The sequence below is a fragment of the Harpia harpyja genome, chromosome 16 (assembly GCF_026419915.1).
Source record: "Harpia harpyja isolate bHarHar1 chromosome 16, bHarHar1 primary haplotype, whole genome shotgun sequence".
NCBI classification, from domain to species: domain Eukaryota; kingdom Metazoa; phylum Chordata; class Aves; order Accipitriformes; family Accipitridae; genus Harpia; species Harpia harpyja.
This window is the reverse complement of record NC_068955.1, coordinates 15,122,267-15,139,904: the sequence shown is the minus strand read 5'-3', so window position 1 is coordinate 15,139,904 and position 17,638 is coordinate 15,122,267. Positions and strand designations below refer to the sequence as shown.

Sequence of the window (17,638 nt, the reverse complement as noted above, 5' to 3'; positions counted from 1 at the left end):
ATCCCCCCCCAACATTGTTTGCTTGTCTGGGTTGATACGACTTGCTTTGCCAAACCTCTGGGTACTAGTATACATCCCTGTGGTGGCTGCTTGAAACTTAATTTTTATGGAACTGTAAAAGGGGCAAATAAATATGTAATTGTTAACTGCTGCTTATAACGTCATCATAAATACAAAGCATTATTCATAAAATTTATAAATACCATTCCTTGGCTTGGTAGTTGGGATCAATGTAGAAAACTTTCCGTCAGTGTACTATAAGCACATATAGTCATGTGTAAGTGGTGGGAAATGGGGCTCCCCTCTTCCTAGTATACCATTTTGTGCCCTTCCCGTGCCAGCAGTGATGTTACTGTCTTGCTGATGTACAAGTCATAAAGCTGTTGGTAGGTCCGTTCACAGATATTTCTGTTAATGTTTTAGTATTTATTTCAATACTCAACTCTGTGATCTTTCAAGCCTGGCTGGTGGGTAAGGTATATGCTAGAAGCAGTTTGCTGCTGCTGAAGCACACTTGTACTAAGGCTGGATCCAACAGTTGTTTCATGCAGAGGATGTTGAGGAAGCAGGTGAAAAAGAAGCTACCTATGGATGTAATATCGGATAGCTGTAAGACACACTCTTGAGGAAGTGCAGATATACATCCTTCAGAATATGCATATGTAGAGATCAGACTAGTAGCTGTATTCAAATAAATAAATTGCTTTTAGATTGAGTACTGATCTTTCTGGGTGCAGCGGCTTTCACGTAAACCCATTTGTGTCTGCACGTGTGCCCTAAATCTTGTTGAAGTGTGAGAATCCATGCTGCACATGTGTTTTAAATTACTTATGTTGATGCCATATAAATAAAGTGTGTGTTTTGGTTTTATTATTTTGGAGCATTTAAAATTGACCATAGCATGGTAAACTGTAGCATGCAGTAGATCCAAAAAGGGGATACTGCTTGAATGGAGGAAAACTGATATGTGAAGGAAAGGGTGCTGTGGACAGGTATGGTTGAGGAAAGGGAAAGCACCAGTTTGATGCAGAAGCTAACAGAATAGAGAAGTGGGTCATTCATCTGGGTTAAAATAAAAAGATATCAGGTTTAAAAATTTTATTTCCGTTATCTATCAGTTTTAATAGCAGAGCATCAGTTCCTAACCTGTGTGATATCACTGAAGCTCCATCTCTGAAGAGCAATGTTTAGCTGTCAGAGTCATGGAGGGGCCAGCTTTCCAAATACAACTGTAACACCACAGAGCTGTATTTATTTTGGTTTGACCCCTGGATTTTTCTTTAATTTACTTTGGATAGACAGACTTTTAATAAAACTTAAGCTGCTTTGTATCACAGGCTAGTTGTTTTTAGGGTGTTTTTTTTAACAAACAAAATTCTCTCTGTGCAGATTTCACTGGTGAACGAAGCAAGGGCAACTGCCCTCTTGGCAGGTGTCCTTCCTCCATTTGCCAGGACTGTTGCTTTTTAATGTTACTGTGACAAGTCGCTGTTACTTGGGGAAAAGATTGGGCAAGCATCAGATTTTTCAAGGGTTGGATAATCTTCTGTATGAAGCGCTGGTCTGCAGAGTGGAAAGCTGAGCTGTGTTCAGCTGCAGGCTTCCTGTGTGCTATCAGTGAAGTCATTAAAACTCCATCTTAAGTGGATTGCTTGGAGAGTGGGAATAAAAATACCTCCTGCTTCACAAGGGCGTAGAGGCCTAACTTGGACGTGCGACTAAAAGACAGCGTGTGACTGACAAACACTGCTGCCTGGGTAGGTGCTTTGGGAATGAGTAGCAGCACGTGATTCCTCCAAGTTGCATCACGTGGCTGCAGTTTCTTGGGTTTATGCAAACAGCAGCCACATTCCCACCTGCTTTGACCGAGTGATGTCGGGTTGGTGGCAGCAGCAATGGCATGATTTGTGCTAGGTTTAATTCAACAAGTCTGTTGGCCTTCTGTTTACAGGGGAAGATGCCTGTTTAGTAAACAAACTGGAGTGCTTGGCTATACCTGTCTGGGGAACTGCCCTTTCTGACTGCAGCTGGTGTATGTAAAATGGCAAAACCACCATTTTCTCCGAGATGTCACGGGTCGGGTTTTAGTGTGCCAGAATAAGTGATGTCCTCAGGGCTTTGTGTTCTAGGTCACACCACACCCGTCACATTTTTTGTTATGATTTGGCTCTAAATGCTATATCAGCAAGCCATGGCCACAGCTGCCCGTCCAAAAGGTGTGTGCGGAGTGGTGGTTATGTGGTGGGGCTAAGGAGCTGGACGTACAGTGCCTTTCTAAGGTCTGTTAGGAAAACTCACTGCAAAGCAGTTTCCCTATGTAAAACTGCTGGTGTGTCACAACGGACCTTATGTTTGGGGATGCTGCTTAATCACTCGTCCTCTGAGGACCATTGCCCAAGTGCCTGCTCTTAACTCTGGTCGTAACGGCAAGGTGGTTCTTGCTGTTTGTGGTTTTACTGTTCACCCTTCCTCTGTTTAAACCTCTGTGATAAAGGTCTTGATGTCATTGCTGGGCTGACATTCACTGTGTAAAACTGTGTTTCTGGCAGAACGTATCTAGTTCTGCTCTTGGGCTAGCCTGTTTGTCACCGAGTCCTGAGAGAGCAATGCAAAGCCTTGCTCACGAAAGGCGTCATTATTCCCATTCTCACTGGGAGCCCAGCATGGCCCCATTATGGATGGGGCTTGTAGTACTGTGTGTCGCGCGGCATCGCCGTCCTACCGCAACTCCTTTGTCCTCCTTACTTTTTGGCTGCCAAAAGAAGCGGCAGGGGATTTTATTATTGATGGTGGTGCTTTGTTGGACAGTGCTGCTTTGGTGGACCCTCTGGGGCCGGGGCCGGGCTGCTTCCTCCCTCCTGCCCCACTGCTCGCAGACCCGCCACGGCCCCCCGGCTCCTTGCAGCGTTTTCCCGAAATGTACCGCAAAGCCCTGCCCGGCGCCGGGGCCCGAGGGAGGAGAGGGTTGTGTGACCGGGCCGCGGCCTTCTCCGGCCTGAACGGGCCAGCGCTGGGCCGGGCCGGGCCGGGCGGAGGAGCCGCGGCTGCCGCCCGCCCCCAGCGCCGCTGCCCATTGGCGGCGCCGGGCGGGGGCGGGGCCGGGGCCGGGGCGCTCGGCGGGGCGGGCGGCTGCTGGCCGGGGAGAGGGGCGGAGAGCCCGGGCCGTGCCGTGCCGTGCCGTGCCGTGCCGTGCCGTGCCGTGCCGTGCCGTGCCGTGCCGTGCCGTGCCGTGCCCACCAGCGCCCCGGCGTTTCACCCCCTCGGCTCGGTTCGGCTGCGCCGCGATCCTCCCGCCGTACCATGGTTGGGGATCACTGCAGCCTCCCCGGTGAACGGCCCGTCCTCGCCCAGAGTCCCAAACCCGGATTAAGCTGCAAAATGGTCCTGCAGGCGGTGGGCAAAGTGCTGCGGTAAGGACGGGTCCGGCGGCGGGCAGGCAGGGCGGCTGCCCCGCGGGGCTCCCGTGGGCGGGTGGGTGTGCGTGAACGGGGGGTTTACCTCCCAGGAACGAGTGTGTGTACGGCCCTGAGAGAGAAGGGAGCTGGAGCCGGAGTTAAAAATCTGGCCCGGGTGCCTTGTTCTGCTCAGTCCCTCTCGTGTCTGGAGGAGGGAGGCTGCCTTTGGCTCCCTCTGGGTCTTGTGTGGCAATCTGGAAGGGTGGAAGTTGGAACCGCAATAGCTGCTTGGAGAGAAACGTTTGTCCACCCATAATACTGCAGTCAAGTTCTGTTTGTGCTCCCTGAGAACTAAATTTCCAGGACGTAAGCAGACGGTGAAGGTCCTGGCTTCCCTGAATAAGGAGTCTGACTGAGACGCTACATATGCTTTGGCATGTTTTCTACAGAAATGTTGTAAGATGAGGGGAAAAAATTGCTCATGTAGCTCAGAAGGACTTGCGTGAACACCAGGATGTGTATGACTAGTGAGACCAAAACCAGACTCTTTGGCAAAGGATGTGCAGTAATTTGATTCGGAGGAGTTCTGACCCGTTCTGGTTTGCAGGGAAAAACGTCACCGCAAGTATTAGGATTAGCAGCCTTGCTCTTCAACAACTGCAGCTTTTTATTTTGGTTAAGTGTGTTCAGATATTTTTCTGGGATCTATGAAGAATGCAGTGCTGCTCCAAAAAGGAGCCTTGTTCCTCCAGCATAACTTTATTTGGCAAGCTTTCGTTTGTCCCTGTTTCCTACTATCTGTTGCCAATTGTTAAATGTTTGTCAACAGAAACATTATCCCTCTCTTCCTCTGTTGACTCATGTCTCTTCTCTCCCTGAGTGAATTTAGGGGAGCCATTTATTACAGCAGAGCGTTCTGATCACAAAGCGGCTGAGCTCTGGCTGCAACTTAGAGAAGTTCACTGGGCTTACAGTAGGCTTGGTGAGAAGAACTGCTTAGAGTTGTTCTTAAGGAAGTGCTGTATTGGAGTACCTTTTTTTTTTTTTCCCCTGTTAAAAATTACTTTCCTGTAGAAAACATTAGTTTAAGGAATTCAGGTTTCTTTTTCAGCTTTTTAACAAGTTTAACATCCCTTCTTTGCATTTTTTGGGGGTGGTGTGTCTATAATTCAATGTGGTGTTACACAGCTGGTCATATCATAAAATCCTTTGGCCAGTGGCTTGCTATTCATGCTGTGAACCTTTTGAAGTTTTTGGTAGCTGTTCTGTTGGCAGCACTCCCAGATGTAAATAGATGGGTGCCTCTGTAGGGAAGAATTGCCAGACCTTTTGTCCAGCAACTATGGCAGTTTATTTTAAAGTATAGGTAACTTCATGTGACTTAGCAGTGAAACATATATTTTTATGATTTGTTCAGTGCATGCTTTTGAAAAAGTATAACAAACCTTGTCCTTTCTCCTCCAACTGGAGTATGTGCAGGAATTGCACATAATTTTACTTGCCTTTTTTCCCTGAGGTTTATTTTCTACATATACTATAAAACTGTTGTGAAAGCAAGGAAGAGTTGTTGTCATACATAAAATATTTCGGGCTCAGGAATTAAGAGTGTAACTTTATTTTGCTAAGCTGTTACTAGATGGGAGTAATTACTATTTTTTAGTAGAGGGTTTTTTAAATGTGTCTTTTCATTCTGGGTTATCTCCTTTTGTACCCAGTTCAAGAGAAATGTCAAGTCACAAAAACTTTCTTTAGATGCCAGACTGGTTCTCTTACTTCTCTTCTTGAATATACTTCAGATGCTTTATCTGACCTTATGTGTGTTGCTTCATCTTGCTTTTCTTCAGTTTCTGTTCTGTAAAACATAAATTCATCCTTTTCTGCAAATAGCTCAGCGTTAAGAGCACAGCTACTAGCTAGGAGCCTTGGTTAAATAAGTCCAATCGAAGTTCCCTTTTTGCAGAAATTGGGTATTAGCGCTTAAGAAAGTGTGAGCCCAGTGATGGTGAAAGAAGGAGCCACATGGGACCTCGTTTAGGCCAAAAATGGTGGCTTGTTGGTGACAGCTGTGGTGGGATTTCTTTGAGCATAGGCATCCACAGCTGAGCTTTGTCCACTTCATTGTTGGTAGAGAAGAACAGGGAGCTTTTGAGTGCAGAGGTGCAGTGCCAGCCCAATACAGAGCGGCTAGCACCTCTGGTTTAGTCATATGAAGTTAAATGAGATGAATCCCACATTACTGTAATGGTTTACCATCTATTTCAGAGTAACTGTAGGACAAAGGGTATCAAACACAACTTTTAAGCCTGGCCACCTGAAACACTGCTGATTGAGTTTTCTGTAGCCTATACAGAAGATGAATCAATCCTAAACTGTGGATGAAGTAATTTTTCTTCTGTTGCTCAGGCCTACAAATGCTTGGTGATGAGTTCAAAGGGTATCTTGCTTGTGTGTAGCCCGGCGTTATGAACAGCCTACTGCATTTTAGGGTTTTTTCTCAGGCGTAACCGGGATCCATCACCATTCCCTCCCAGCCCTCCACAGGCTGCCAAGGACTTGCAGAAATTCACAATGGACAAGGGGTAGAGTGCCCGTCTTCTCTCTAAATTGTCCTCCGTTTCTATCTCTCTCCTGGTTGTGAATTATAAAGCTCAGTTGTTCCAGTATGACACTTAGTCAGTATGATTTTCCTCCACAGCAAATTTGTTGTATGTTATTTACATGAGTTGTATGTACTTACAACTAACTCTCTTGAAGCTTTTAACATGCAAGTTGTTTTCATTAGTTAGTAGGTCCAAGTTCCTCCTAGCTGCTGGGTGCCAAATAGTGTCTGTGTCGCACACTAGTAGTAACAGCTGCCAAAGGAAAAATCAGTACAGGGAGGAAGGAAGGAGGGAAGTGTGAGGAAACAAAAAGGCTTCATGAGAAGAAGCAGCATCCCTGAGAACCTGAAAAGTGTTTAAAAGAGCATGGGGAAAGACAACTGAACCAGAAAGTGGGGGGGGAATGTAACAAAAGAAACAGATGTGCTCTCAGCCTTTCTAATTAATTTTTTATGAAAGCTACTTTTAGGTTTATTACTCCTTTAACTTATTAGTGATTCAGCTATGAAGAACTCTGGAGATGCTTGTATCTTTCATCATATGGTTTAGTAAACTGTGTTTAACACTTCAGGGATGGGACCAAGACTACACACTTGTAATGATTTAAAAAAATTAAAGTACCATTAGAAAAGTGTCATCTCCCCTTTAAATTAATCATAGCATAGCTGAGATGAAGTTATGTGTATTCCTTAGCACAGAGTTTAATTAGGACTTTCGTTTCACTTCAGATGTATCTTTGAAATATGTTAATCTCATTTTTCTCCTCTCCTGTAATGAATTGTGTAATTATTTAGCCCATAGTTAGGGAGGGGGGAAAAAAAATGGATGCAGTTTTTCTGTTTTTTGTTGTTGTTTTGTTTTCTACAAGTTGGTGGTTTTAGAGAGAGGTAGAAGGGGAAAGGGAAAAAAGTACAGCGTAAAAACTTGGAATATTATTCTGCTTTTTAACATTATTTAATTAATTGTTCAAGTTTTTTGTGAAGCAGCTGATTACTATTAGCTTCCTTGCAGAGGTGTGCTTTTTACTGGCCTCAGGCAGCACAAGTGGAAGGAAGACTTGGGTACAGGAGAGATCTCCCCTCTTTGGTCCCAGCGGATAACTGATCTGGCCATAAGCATTCTTCAGAGCCGCTTGCTGATGACTTCAGGACACAGTGTTCACTGCCTGTGCCAGTGCTTGAATTCTGATTCAGATGCTCGAATGTGGCTCAGAACTGTAGCGCGTTTACTGTGCCCTGGCACTTTGGGTCCTGCGCAAGCGATTTTCAGAGACTACTCCTCATGCAGCTTCCTAGTCAGTGTGTTTCCTTTTAAGTCTCCAGTGAAACCGAGTCCCTCTGGGATAGTTGACTAATAATTGGTGATACGGTGTCAGGAAAGAGGAATGATGCGGGCTACAGAGTTGTGATGTCATTGTGTAATGACTTCTGATAAAGTACAGTATGATTTATAGGTACACATAGTCCAGGATGAGTGTGGGAATAGATAACTTAAAACTCCACTTTCTCATAGGAGCCTCCCTTTTTACAGCAATGTGCAGGGATTGATGTGGATACCAACCAAAAAATAAAACAACCAACCCCACTCTTTTTGAGTAAGTGTGCCATTGGCATCACTAACAAAGTGGAATTTTTAGAGGTGCTTTTCGAGAGCGTACTAATTTGTCTTCAGTGATAGTGTGCTAATGACGGCTTCAGTCAGATAAATTAGCAAGTTTGTGTTGGCATCATGGATAGTGCTATATATCTTTATATCCAGCACTTAGAAATTTTTGAAAAATGAAATCCTATATCTATTCCTCAATTCATAGCAAGATCAGAAAGAAACCAGGTTAATTTTGACGCTGGATTCTGTTTTTTAAGTGATCATGCAAAGTCGTCTTGAACATGTTCATGAAACGGGACATAGGTGGGTGTGTTTGTGGCTGCCTCTTCTCCACTGCCTTGACTCTCATTGCTGAAGATAGCTGTTGTCTGTGATGCTTGTGTGTATCAACAGGACTAAAGCAAGTATTTAAAAAAATCAATCTTGTTTTATCCTAATTTAGGTAGAAACATTTTTCAATACCTTAGTCCAGTCTACAGTATTAGAAAGTAATTAGAAAGAGCCTTGTTTAACATTAGCTAATCTGATTAATGCAAAAGTCTGGGGACAGGCAGAAGAGAAGGGAGGGAGGGCAGTGTGCAGGGAAGGGACTTATAGGCAAAATGCTCTTCAGAACCATGTCAGCTATTTCTGTCCTGTTCTTTTTCTTTCTCCCTCCCACAACTTTCCATTGTACCAAAATAGTTCAAAATGTTTATGGTTCAGGGCAACTGACATCAGTAATTATCGTGCTGTGTCTTGCTGAATATTTCTGTAACAGGAGCTGATTTCTTGTTCAATGACAGCCTTTTGGGACTCTCACCCAGCTGCTCGGAAAGGACCAAGGACACTATGGGGCAGTAACATCTTGTGCTTTGGCAAGGTGTGACCAGCCAGGAGGGGCTTTGTTGTAGCTCTTCTGTGCGTATGAAAGCAGAGATGTGCTTGTGGAGACTGTTCTTTGACACGGGTGTTCTGTCCGTGGGACAGAGCAGGTTGCAGTGGAGGTAGGCCTGAGTGGCGTTGCCAGGCTGGTGGACTCATGCGGCTGGGACCTGCCCTCCAGAGGGGCGACTCTCCCTGCTTGTGCAGGCGGGTGTTCCCAGCATACGCAGGTAGCAAAGTCTCTTCTGGTTGTGGCTGCAAAGCTTGTAGTGCTCTGCTTGTTGTTCAGCCCCACTGTGAGCTGTGGGATACTTCTGACAAAGCCATGCAACAACCTGGTCTCCTGGAGCTCAGGACTTGAAGCTGTGCTCTGGAAAGATGTTGTCCCTCACTAGCGGTCCAGTGAGCCATGCACTCCTCCATTTCTTTGGCATAGTCGTCTGTCTGTTCACTTGCATTCGCTGCAGGAGTGTCATGACCCTGGTGCGTTTATGAAAATTGGTGAACCATACACAATTTACTAACTTAATGAAGAAGTCAGTGTCTTTCTTCAGAGGTATTTGCAACATTGAGCTGTATTTTGGTTACGTGTTCTACATCCTGTGAAGCAATAGCCAGAGGGAGAGGACTGCTAAAATTCTTCTGTCTGTTGAAATAACCTTGTAAGGTGTCTCCAGAGCTAGTATAGGAAGGGCACCTGCCCGAGGGTTAACAGCATTTTGCTCTGTTTTACAGGCAAAAGTAAGCTTCTTTTTTCTGAAGATCCCTCCTGGACACTTTAAGAAGAATAGATTTGATTGTAATCTCAAACTTCTGAAATTATTCACCCTTCTTTTATTTTGTTTTCTTGGTATGCATCTAGTTCATTATAGGATTTGCTCCAGATTTGAGCTGCTTGTTTCTGCCTGGGAGATGATTTCAGTTTATATATACACAAAGTATGAGTGTGCAACATTCATCCTTCTGGTAGTTGACTACAATTCCTGGTTTGTCTCTGCTTCCTGTGTTGTAATAGCCCATGTTTCTGGTGCTGCTCTTTATGGAGAAAGTATCCATTTCACACTTAATTTCTATCTGCTGTTCTCTGGTATCTCAAACCATCTGTGCGCCCCAAGGTCTTTATCAAGTAGGTTTGTAGGAGGAAAAAAAAATCCTCTGTAGAAGAGCTTTTCTCTTTCCATTCACGATGATCTTTGCTGAAGAGGTATGGTGTTAGGAATGTGGTCTCCCACCAGTTGTTGCCCTGTCTCTGAGATGACTAAGACAAAATTTATCCGTTCCCCTATCATACATCTTTCTCTGTGACTACACCAAAACTGAGTTTGATAAAATCTTTTGTTGAGGGGGATTTTCTAATCCTATTTCTTAATCCCTGGTGCTGTGGGGCTTAACAGAATCTTAACTAAGACTTCAGCAAATTGCTGTTAGAGATGTTGCTTTTCTTTTAAGAGCTGCCAGCACTTGGTATCTGGAAAGAGAAGGGTATAGGATGTATGGATTAACCCTTTCTTCCAGCTTTCTGAAGAAAAAAACCACTTCTTGGAGTTAATGGTGTTCATTAACAGTGGAGCTAGGTTGTTTGAACTTGTCAGAAAATGCTGCTCTGTTAATTTTCCAAGTTCATTTCTGTCTGGTACTGAAATAAGTTTAGAAGTGCTTTTGCTCAGACAGCAGGGACTGGTGGTAGCAGATGCTCCCCAGGTGAAAGGAACATTGTGGATGTCTGTGTAATTCATTTTTAAAAAAGGAAGAATCAGCAGTGAGTGCAGCTGTCCTCAGAAAGGCAGGTAGTGACAGAATATTAAAATTCTTAGGACAGCTTTAATATCTGAAAAAAATAATCCTGGCACACTACACAAAGTACATGGAGTTAATGAAGAAAGAAGGCTTGGGCTTCTTTTTTTGCAAAAATTCACACACAGGAGGGATGACATAAGGTGCACCTTCGTAGCTCCACTCACACTCCAGACACCCAGATCTGCTCTTCAGTCCAATGTGACCACAAATCCCAGATCTGGAACACCAAAGCCTTACAGGGAGAAGTGCTGACAATCAGCAGGATGCACTTGGCAAGACAGGGGAAAGGAAATTGTGATAAACGAGGTTTTGCTGATTCTTCATTACACAAAGTCCTCAGTTTTGATGTGACTGCCTTATTTCTTCAGAACAAACCTGTGTAGGGAAAAGATAAAGCTGGGGTCTTGAGACCACCATCTGTGTGGGGCAGAGGGGAAACTGTACTCTGTCTCAACTGAAATATTTATTTTTCTGTTGTTTTTCAGCATACAAAGCTTTCTTTCCTGTCTAGGTACATCATTCAAATACATCAATCTTTAAATCCGCACATCTTTCTTAGTCGAGCTAACTAATCTGTTAAGTGATTTCAGTTACAGGCTTTATGAGAAGGATTCCTATTGATTTTTGAAGTAGAGAATAAAATATTGAGAAGTCACTGGATCACCCAACAGTGATAGTAAACTATTTTGAGAGAGACTTCTTCACTGGTTAGGGACCATCTTTCGTTTCTTTGCAGTGAAACTACCAGCGCAGCTACGGACGAGTAGTATGGTTACATCTCTGCAAAACCAGTATGAACTGTCGGTTGCTGCCAGGAATTGAAACAGGGCTTCTCAGGCGAGCAGTGCAGGCTGCGTTTGAAGAGTTAGGTGGTCATAACCATCCCTTCTTTTGAGGTGTGCTGTTGGGTTGCAAAAGCTAGTGTAAAAGCATGACTTCGCATTGGGTTTTGAGGAAGAATCTTAGATGTTGGTCTCTGCTTGTGTGAACTGATTAATTGCAAATCCACATGAACAGTTAAAGATACTGCTTGTCATTTGCACGTGCAGCCAAGGGAATGAAACAAATTCAGCATGCAACTGTGCATCTAATTTTAATATTTATTTTTGAAAATTACTAGTTTTCCTTAACCAATTTCTTGGCTGAGCTTTTGGCATTTAATTAAAAGAATGAATTTGTATTTCAGCAAGCCCTTGGAGGTAACACTCCAAGTTTAAGTATCTATGTTTTTGGGTTTTTCTGATTGCTAATGGATCAGTAAGCATCTGTAAAGGTATTTCTGCTTAAGCTTTTCAGTCTCCCTTGGAGTACCCTGAAAATTAATAAATTAAGGTTGGGAATCACTGCTGTCTCATGAGCTAATTAACAGTGGCTGATCTAACTGTACCAGTAATTAAACTATTATCCACCCTACTATTTTTTTCAGTCAGTCATTCAAATATTCTTTACTTTGGCCCATGATTCCACAGAGTTTGTACTTTAAATACATTTTTTTTTTCCTCTATTGTATAGAAAGCAAAACTTCAATATGCTGTTTTCTAGGGCATACTGAAACAGCTGTGTGCTGTTGATGACAAAACTGAACAGAGCATTGCATCATTCTGTCGCAAAGTTTAAAAATTAACTATGTGGTTAGGTTAGTGAATGTTTTGTACATATAATTTGTTAATGAAAGTTACCTAATTAAGATAATGCTTTGATTCCTCTTACCTTCAACTCTTTCTTACCCTGTGAGGAGATGCAGTTTATGCCTTCTAATTATGGATTTCAGTTTTTTTGTTTAACAAGATAGTTCATACTAAGACTGAAAGGCACCGTTTCTCATCACAGGATCTGATCTAAGGCATGCCAGGAGAGGTGGGACTTCCCTGAACTAACTTTGGTTTAAATGAAAGCCAAAATATTAACAAAAGAAAAAAAAAATCAATTTTTGATCTTCAAAGCTGCCATTGAGAGAGAACTGACCTCGACCCATGGTCATTTCTAGTAAATAAATATCCTTCCTAATGAAAATGCTGTAGTTAATTTAAAGTGTAAGAGATGAGTTTGTGGAGCTTGATACAGTGGATGACAATTTCAGGTGGGGCTGCTTCTTCACATTGGTATTTCTTTGCCCAACCTGTTCAATAACTAATGACTCGGTAGGTAATTGCATTCCTCACAGCTCTGTCTCAATGCAACAAGATGCACATGTGTGTGCTAGTACAAATGCTTTAAAAGTGAGTTTACAGGTGCAGGCATGCGAAATTGCTTATGAACAGTGAAAACAACTTACATTTTTTTCCCATGCTATACATCTCATTGAGTTTATATTGTTTACTGAAGCTCCTACAAAAAAAGCTAAGATGTTTGAAATAGCTGTGGTGTTACCTGTGTTTCTATGTACACTCTCAGTTGTGATATGCCCTAGCACTTTTCTGTCCTATTAAACCACTTTTTTTTTTTTAAGGTGTAAACCAGATGGTGTTTATGTGAAGGATTCAGCTGTTGAAGTCTTGCCTACTGTGTGATTACATATAGATGATGTTTTCAAAGGTGGAACTGTAGTAGCAAGGGCAGGTGATGAATTTGTTTTCTCTCTTCCCAACAAAAATAACTAGCTTATCCTTCTGATGTAGGACACATTTTGTGCCTAAATAGTTGTAATTTGCCCAGTCCTGCCGGAAGTAAAAAGACAGTCCTTTACTGTTCCTTGCCTCTGGGGAGCTGAGGAGAGAGACAACAACTATGACTGAGCTCAGCTGCAAGCTGACATGTTGCACCATGTTGAAAAATATTTATCTATTGAGAGCACAGACTCTTGGAGCCAGTATTCTCATTAACTGTTTGGGGAATGTCATGCAGTCCATATTGCCTTCTTTCAGACTGCACAGTGTAATTATAAAATGCATTTTTGGACATTCTTGTAGACTTTTAAAAGTTGAGAATTGTTAAATTCAGATTACAAGTAGATTAGACATTATACGTACCTGTCTTCCAAAGCATAGTATGCAGGTAAGGTGGTGAGCTTGGCCTGCATATCTAACATATTTCCTTCGCTGCAGGTTTTCTGTAGGCTACAGTACTACTTAAAACTAGTTAGTATTGTTAGATAAATGTTTTTCATCGTACAAAGAGAGCTTGCAAGGCAAAAAAGCAGTGAGGAAACTAAAACACTTCTTACAAAGACAAACCTGTCTGCACCCTGGTACTCTCTGAGCAGAGTAGACTGTCTGCGTTTGTGTATCTTGGGCTGTATAGCAAGAAGTCTGACTGCTGAAGCCAGGTTGCCATGGTGAAATAATTCCCAGCAATTAAAGCACAGTTCTATCCTGAAAAGCAACTCTGTGCAAGCTACATTGTGAAATCCCACATTTATGAAGCCGTGAGGTTTCCAAATCAAATTTGCTCGGTTTAGAAATAAAAAGATAGCTTTGCAATCTGCCAGGTCTACAAACTTCATAAGGGTTGGAAGATAACAGTGTCTTCAGTGGTTTATGTACTCTGGTGGTAAACTCCCTCCCTGCAAAGGTGGACCAAAGTGTACTGCATGTGCTCTTCTAGAAAGATAACAGGGCTGCATCAGAATAACCAGGAGGAGCAGTTACTGCCAGAACTTGAATTTAATCATGACACAGAAGTCAAAATAACTCTAAGTGTGTTCCAATAGAAGATTACAGGATAATAAATAAATAAATCACTGCTTAAGTTAGTAGATGTGTCTGAAAACACACAGGGAATAGATATGTTAATTAAGAAGTTTCTGTGCTTTTACTATAGTACATTTACTTTTTCTTGCAATTTGCAGAGTCTCAAAACTGAGAGAGATGGACTTTTTTTGCCAGTTAGGTTCTTTTTAGTTTTCCCTTGTCCTTTGCAAGCAGTTTTTCTGGCCTCCAGCATTTCAGATCATGTGTTTGAAAAAACACTATTATGAGTATTATAATAATAAGCCTGTGTTCTGGTTTCGGCTGGGATAGAGTTAATTTTCTTTCTAGTAGCTGGTATAGTGTTGTGTTTTGGATTTAGTATGAGAATAATATTGATAACACACTGATGTTTTTAGTTGTTGCCAAGTAGTGTTTATACTAAGTCAAGGATTTTTCAGCTTTTCGTGCCCAGCCAGCAAGGAGGCTGGAGGGGCACAAGAAGTTGGGACAGGACACAGCCAGGACAGCTGACCCAAACTGGCCAAAGGGGTATTCCATACCATGTGATGTCATGCCCAGTATATAAAGTGGGGGGAGTGGGGGTGGGGGGATCACAGCTTGGGGACTAACGGGGCATCATTTGGTGAGTGGTGAGAATTGCATTGTGCATCACTTGTTTTGTATATTCCAGTTCTTTTATTTATTATTGTGATTTTATCATCATCATCATCATCATCATTTTCTTTCTTTCTGTCCTATTAAACTGTCTTTATCTCAACCCACGAGTGCTACTTTTTCCCGATTCTCTCGCCTGTCCCACTGGGCAGAGGTGTGGTAGTGAGCGAGTGGCTGTGTGGTGCTTAGTTACGGGCTGGGGATAAACCATGACAACCTGACAGGCCTATATTTGCCTTCCCCGAAGTGTAAAAGGTGTTAAAAGCCACCCCAAAACTTACTTGCTTTCAAATCTTGGTGCAGATCACTTCTTCTCATGGCTCTGTACTGCAGGAGATCTCCCTACTGCAGCATGCAGCATCTGTAACAGAAACAGGCTTGTTATCTCTGCCATTGTCTGCTCTCAGTTGAGAGCTACTTTTTCTTTTTGCTTGTGTGTTTTAATTAAAGAAATTTAAGGTATACTATAGATCTCTGCATTGGACCGAAGTGTTTTCCAGTATAGAGAAAAAAACAGTTATCTCTGCTGACTTTAAAAGGTCCTTAGAGAGCCATTCAGATAATAAACATTTACATATGCAGGTATCCGTGGCTAGGTGAAATGAATCCTGTTCCTACTGTCTAGCTGCAGTATGGGAGTATATTTAGCAATGGAGGATGATGAGGAAGCATTTGTGTTGCTAGAATACAAATGACATTTTTCCTCTAAGGGAGGCAAGGATACAGGAGCAACCTTATCTTGGTATTGTGTATGGGCCTGATGGGTTTGGAGTGTGTGCCTGGGGACTAAAATGAGCTGCATGTTAACAAGACAAAACCCAGAACGCACAACTCCAGCCGGTATTTTTGGCTGATGAACTGATGAATGGCTGGGCAGAGATGCCCTGGAGAGTTAGCATAGCATGGCATGGCCTCTCCTGTCCCTTGGTGCCCTGCACCAGGGTCTGCTCTGAGAGTACTGTTCTAGGGGAGGAGGAGTTGCAAGCAGGAGAGAGTATACTATGAGACATCTTCTCAAGCAAGGATTTACCCTCTTTCTGCTCAGTTTTCAGCTTCCTTTGTCAGACAGCCAGAGTTTGCCTACAACTGGAGACTCAAAAACAAACCCAAGAACCGCCACTCCATGACTTGGGCACCTATGACGCGCTGTTCTGCTGTATGGTTTGTTCTAAGCATTGGATAAATTAATTGTTGCAACACTGTTAATCTATGACCTACTGAATCTCTCTTACCACAGACCTAATTTGGCTCCATGTAGAGCTCTTGAAAATAAACATTAGGAAAGATTTGTGTCCTCTTTCTTTCCTAATCCCCAAATTACCAAAAATCTGGGCTGTAGTAAATCGCTTAGGAAAAGAATCTTGCTGAGGCTTCATGTTGGCACCTCCTGGTTTGGATATGTGAGGGCTTTTTGGCAGGAATGTAAAAGAGAACATTTCAAAATGAAGAACAACAGGGTATTTGCTTGGACAAGGTAATTTTCTGTTTCTGTAGTGAATAGTTCTTTTTAAATTGCATCACTGGCTCCTAGAAATAAATAATCTATTTGTCTCCCATTTGACATCACTTCCCTGGTGTTCCTGGGGCTCTGTCCCACTCAGCTCCTCCCAAGTGTGTTGACTGGAGGGGAACCTGGACCAGTGCAAGGATTACAGAGTCAGAAGACCCTCCCCAAAGGCAAACAGAGAGGCTGTGGATACCTCCTCTCAGTCTGGGGGAGGAGTTCATAGAATCACAGAATGGTTTGGGTTGGAAGGGACCTTAAAGATCATCTAGTTCCAACCCCCCTGCCATGGGCAGGGACACCTTCCACTAGACCAGGTTGTTCAAAGCCCCATCCAACCTGGCCTTGAACACTGCCAGGAATGGGGCATCCACAACCTCTCTGGGCAACCTGTTCCAGTGCCTCACCACCCTCACAGGAAGAACTTCTCCTTACATCTAATCAAAATCTACCCTCTTTCAGTTTAAAGCCAATTACCCCGTGTCCTGTCACTACATGCCCTTGTAAAAAGTCCCTCTCCAGCTTTCCTGTAGGCCCCCTTTAAGTACTGGAAGGCTGCTGTAAGGTCTCCCTGGAGCCTTCTCTTCTCCTGGCTGAACAACCCCAACTCTCTCAGCCTTTCCTCATAGGAGAGGTGCTCCAGCCCTCTGATCATCTTCGTGGCCCTCCTCTGGACCTGCTCCAACAGGTCCATGTCCTTCTTATGTTGGGGGCCCCAGAGCTGAAGGCAGTACTGCAGGTGGGGTCTCATGAGAGCAGAGTAGAGGTGGACAGTTACCTCCCTTGACCTGCTGGTCATGATTCTCTTGATGCAGCCCAGGATACGGTTGGCTTTCTGGGCTGCAAAAGCATATTGCCAAGTCATGTTGAGCTTTTTGTCAACTGGCACACCCAAGTCATTCTCTGCAGGGCTGCTTTCAATCCACTCATTGCACAGCCTGTATTTTTGCTTGGGATTGCCCCAACCCATGTGCAGGACCTTGCACTTGGCCTTGTTGGACTGCATGAGGTTCGCATGGTCCTACCTCTCAAGCCTGTCAGGGTCCCTCTGGATGGCATCCCTTCCCTCCAGCGTGTTGACGGCACCACACAGCTTGGTGTCATTGGCAAACTTGCTGAGGATGCACTGAATCCCACTGTCCACGTCACCAACAAAGATGTTAAACAGCGCCAGTCCCAATACTGACCCCTGAGGAACACCACTGGTCACTGATCTCCACTTGGACATCGAGCTGTTGACTGCAACTCTGAGTGTGACCATCCAGCCAATTCCTTGTCCACTGAGTGGTCCATCTGTCAAATCCATGTCTCTCCAATTTAGAGACCAGGGTGTTGTGCAGGGCTGTCAGACGCTTTGGACAGTTCCAGGTAGATGATGTCCATTGCTTTTCCCTTATCCACCAATGCTGTAACCCCATTGTAGAAGGCCACCAAATTTGTCAGGCATGATTTGCCCTTAGTGAAACCATGCTGGCTGTCACCAATCGCCTCCTTATTTTCCATGTGCCTTAGCATAGTTTCCAGGAGGATCCGCTCCATGGTCTTGCTGGGCACAGAGGTGAGACTGAC

General features: G+C 43.6%; 1 protein-coding gene across 6 annotated transcripts in view; it reads left to right on the top strand.

The window, feature by feature from the left end:
• The window catches only part of MOB2 (MOB kinase activator 2), a 122,092-nt gene that overhangs the window by 82,757 nt on the left and 21,697 nt on the right, over positions 1-17,638 (top strand). Inside the window, exon 1 of one of the 6 annotated variants that reach the window (XM_052810490.1) lies at positions 3,219-3,410. The exons of the other annotated variants lie outside the window; for them this stretch is intronic. Coding sequence (XP_052666450.1) covers positions 3,301-3,410 — 110 coding nt within the window. The 5' untranslated portion in view covers positions 3,219-3,300. Of the gene's footprint in view, positions 1-3,218; positions 3,411-17,638 lie in introns of those variants that run through there. 6 annotated transcript variants of the gene reach the window in all.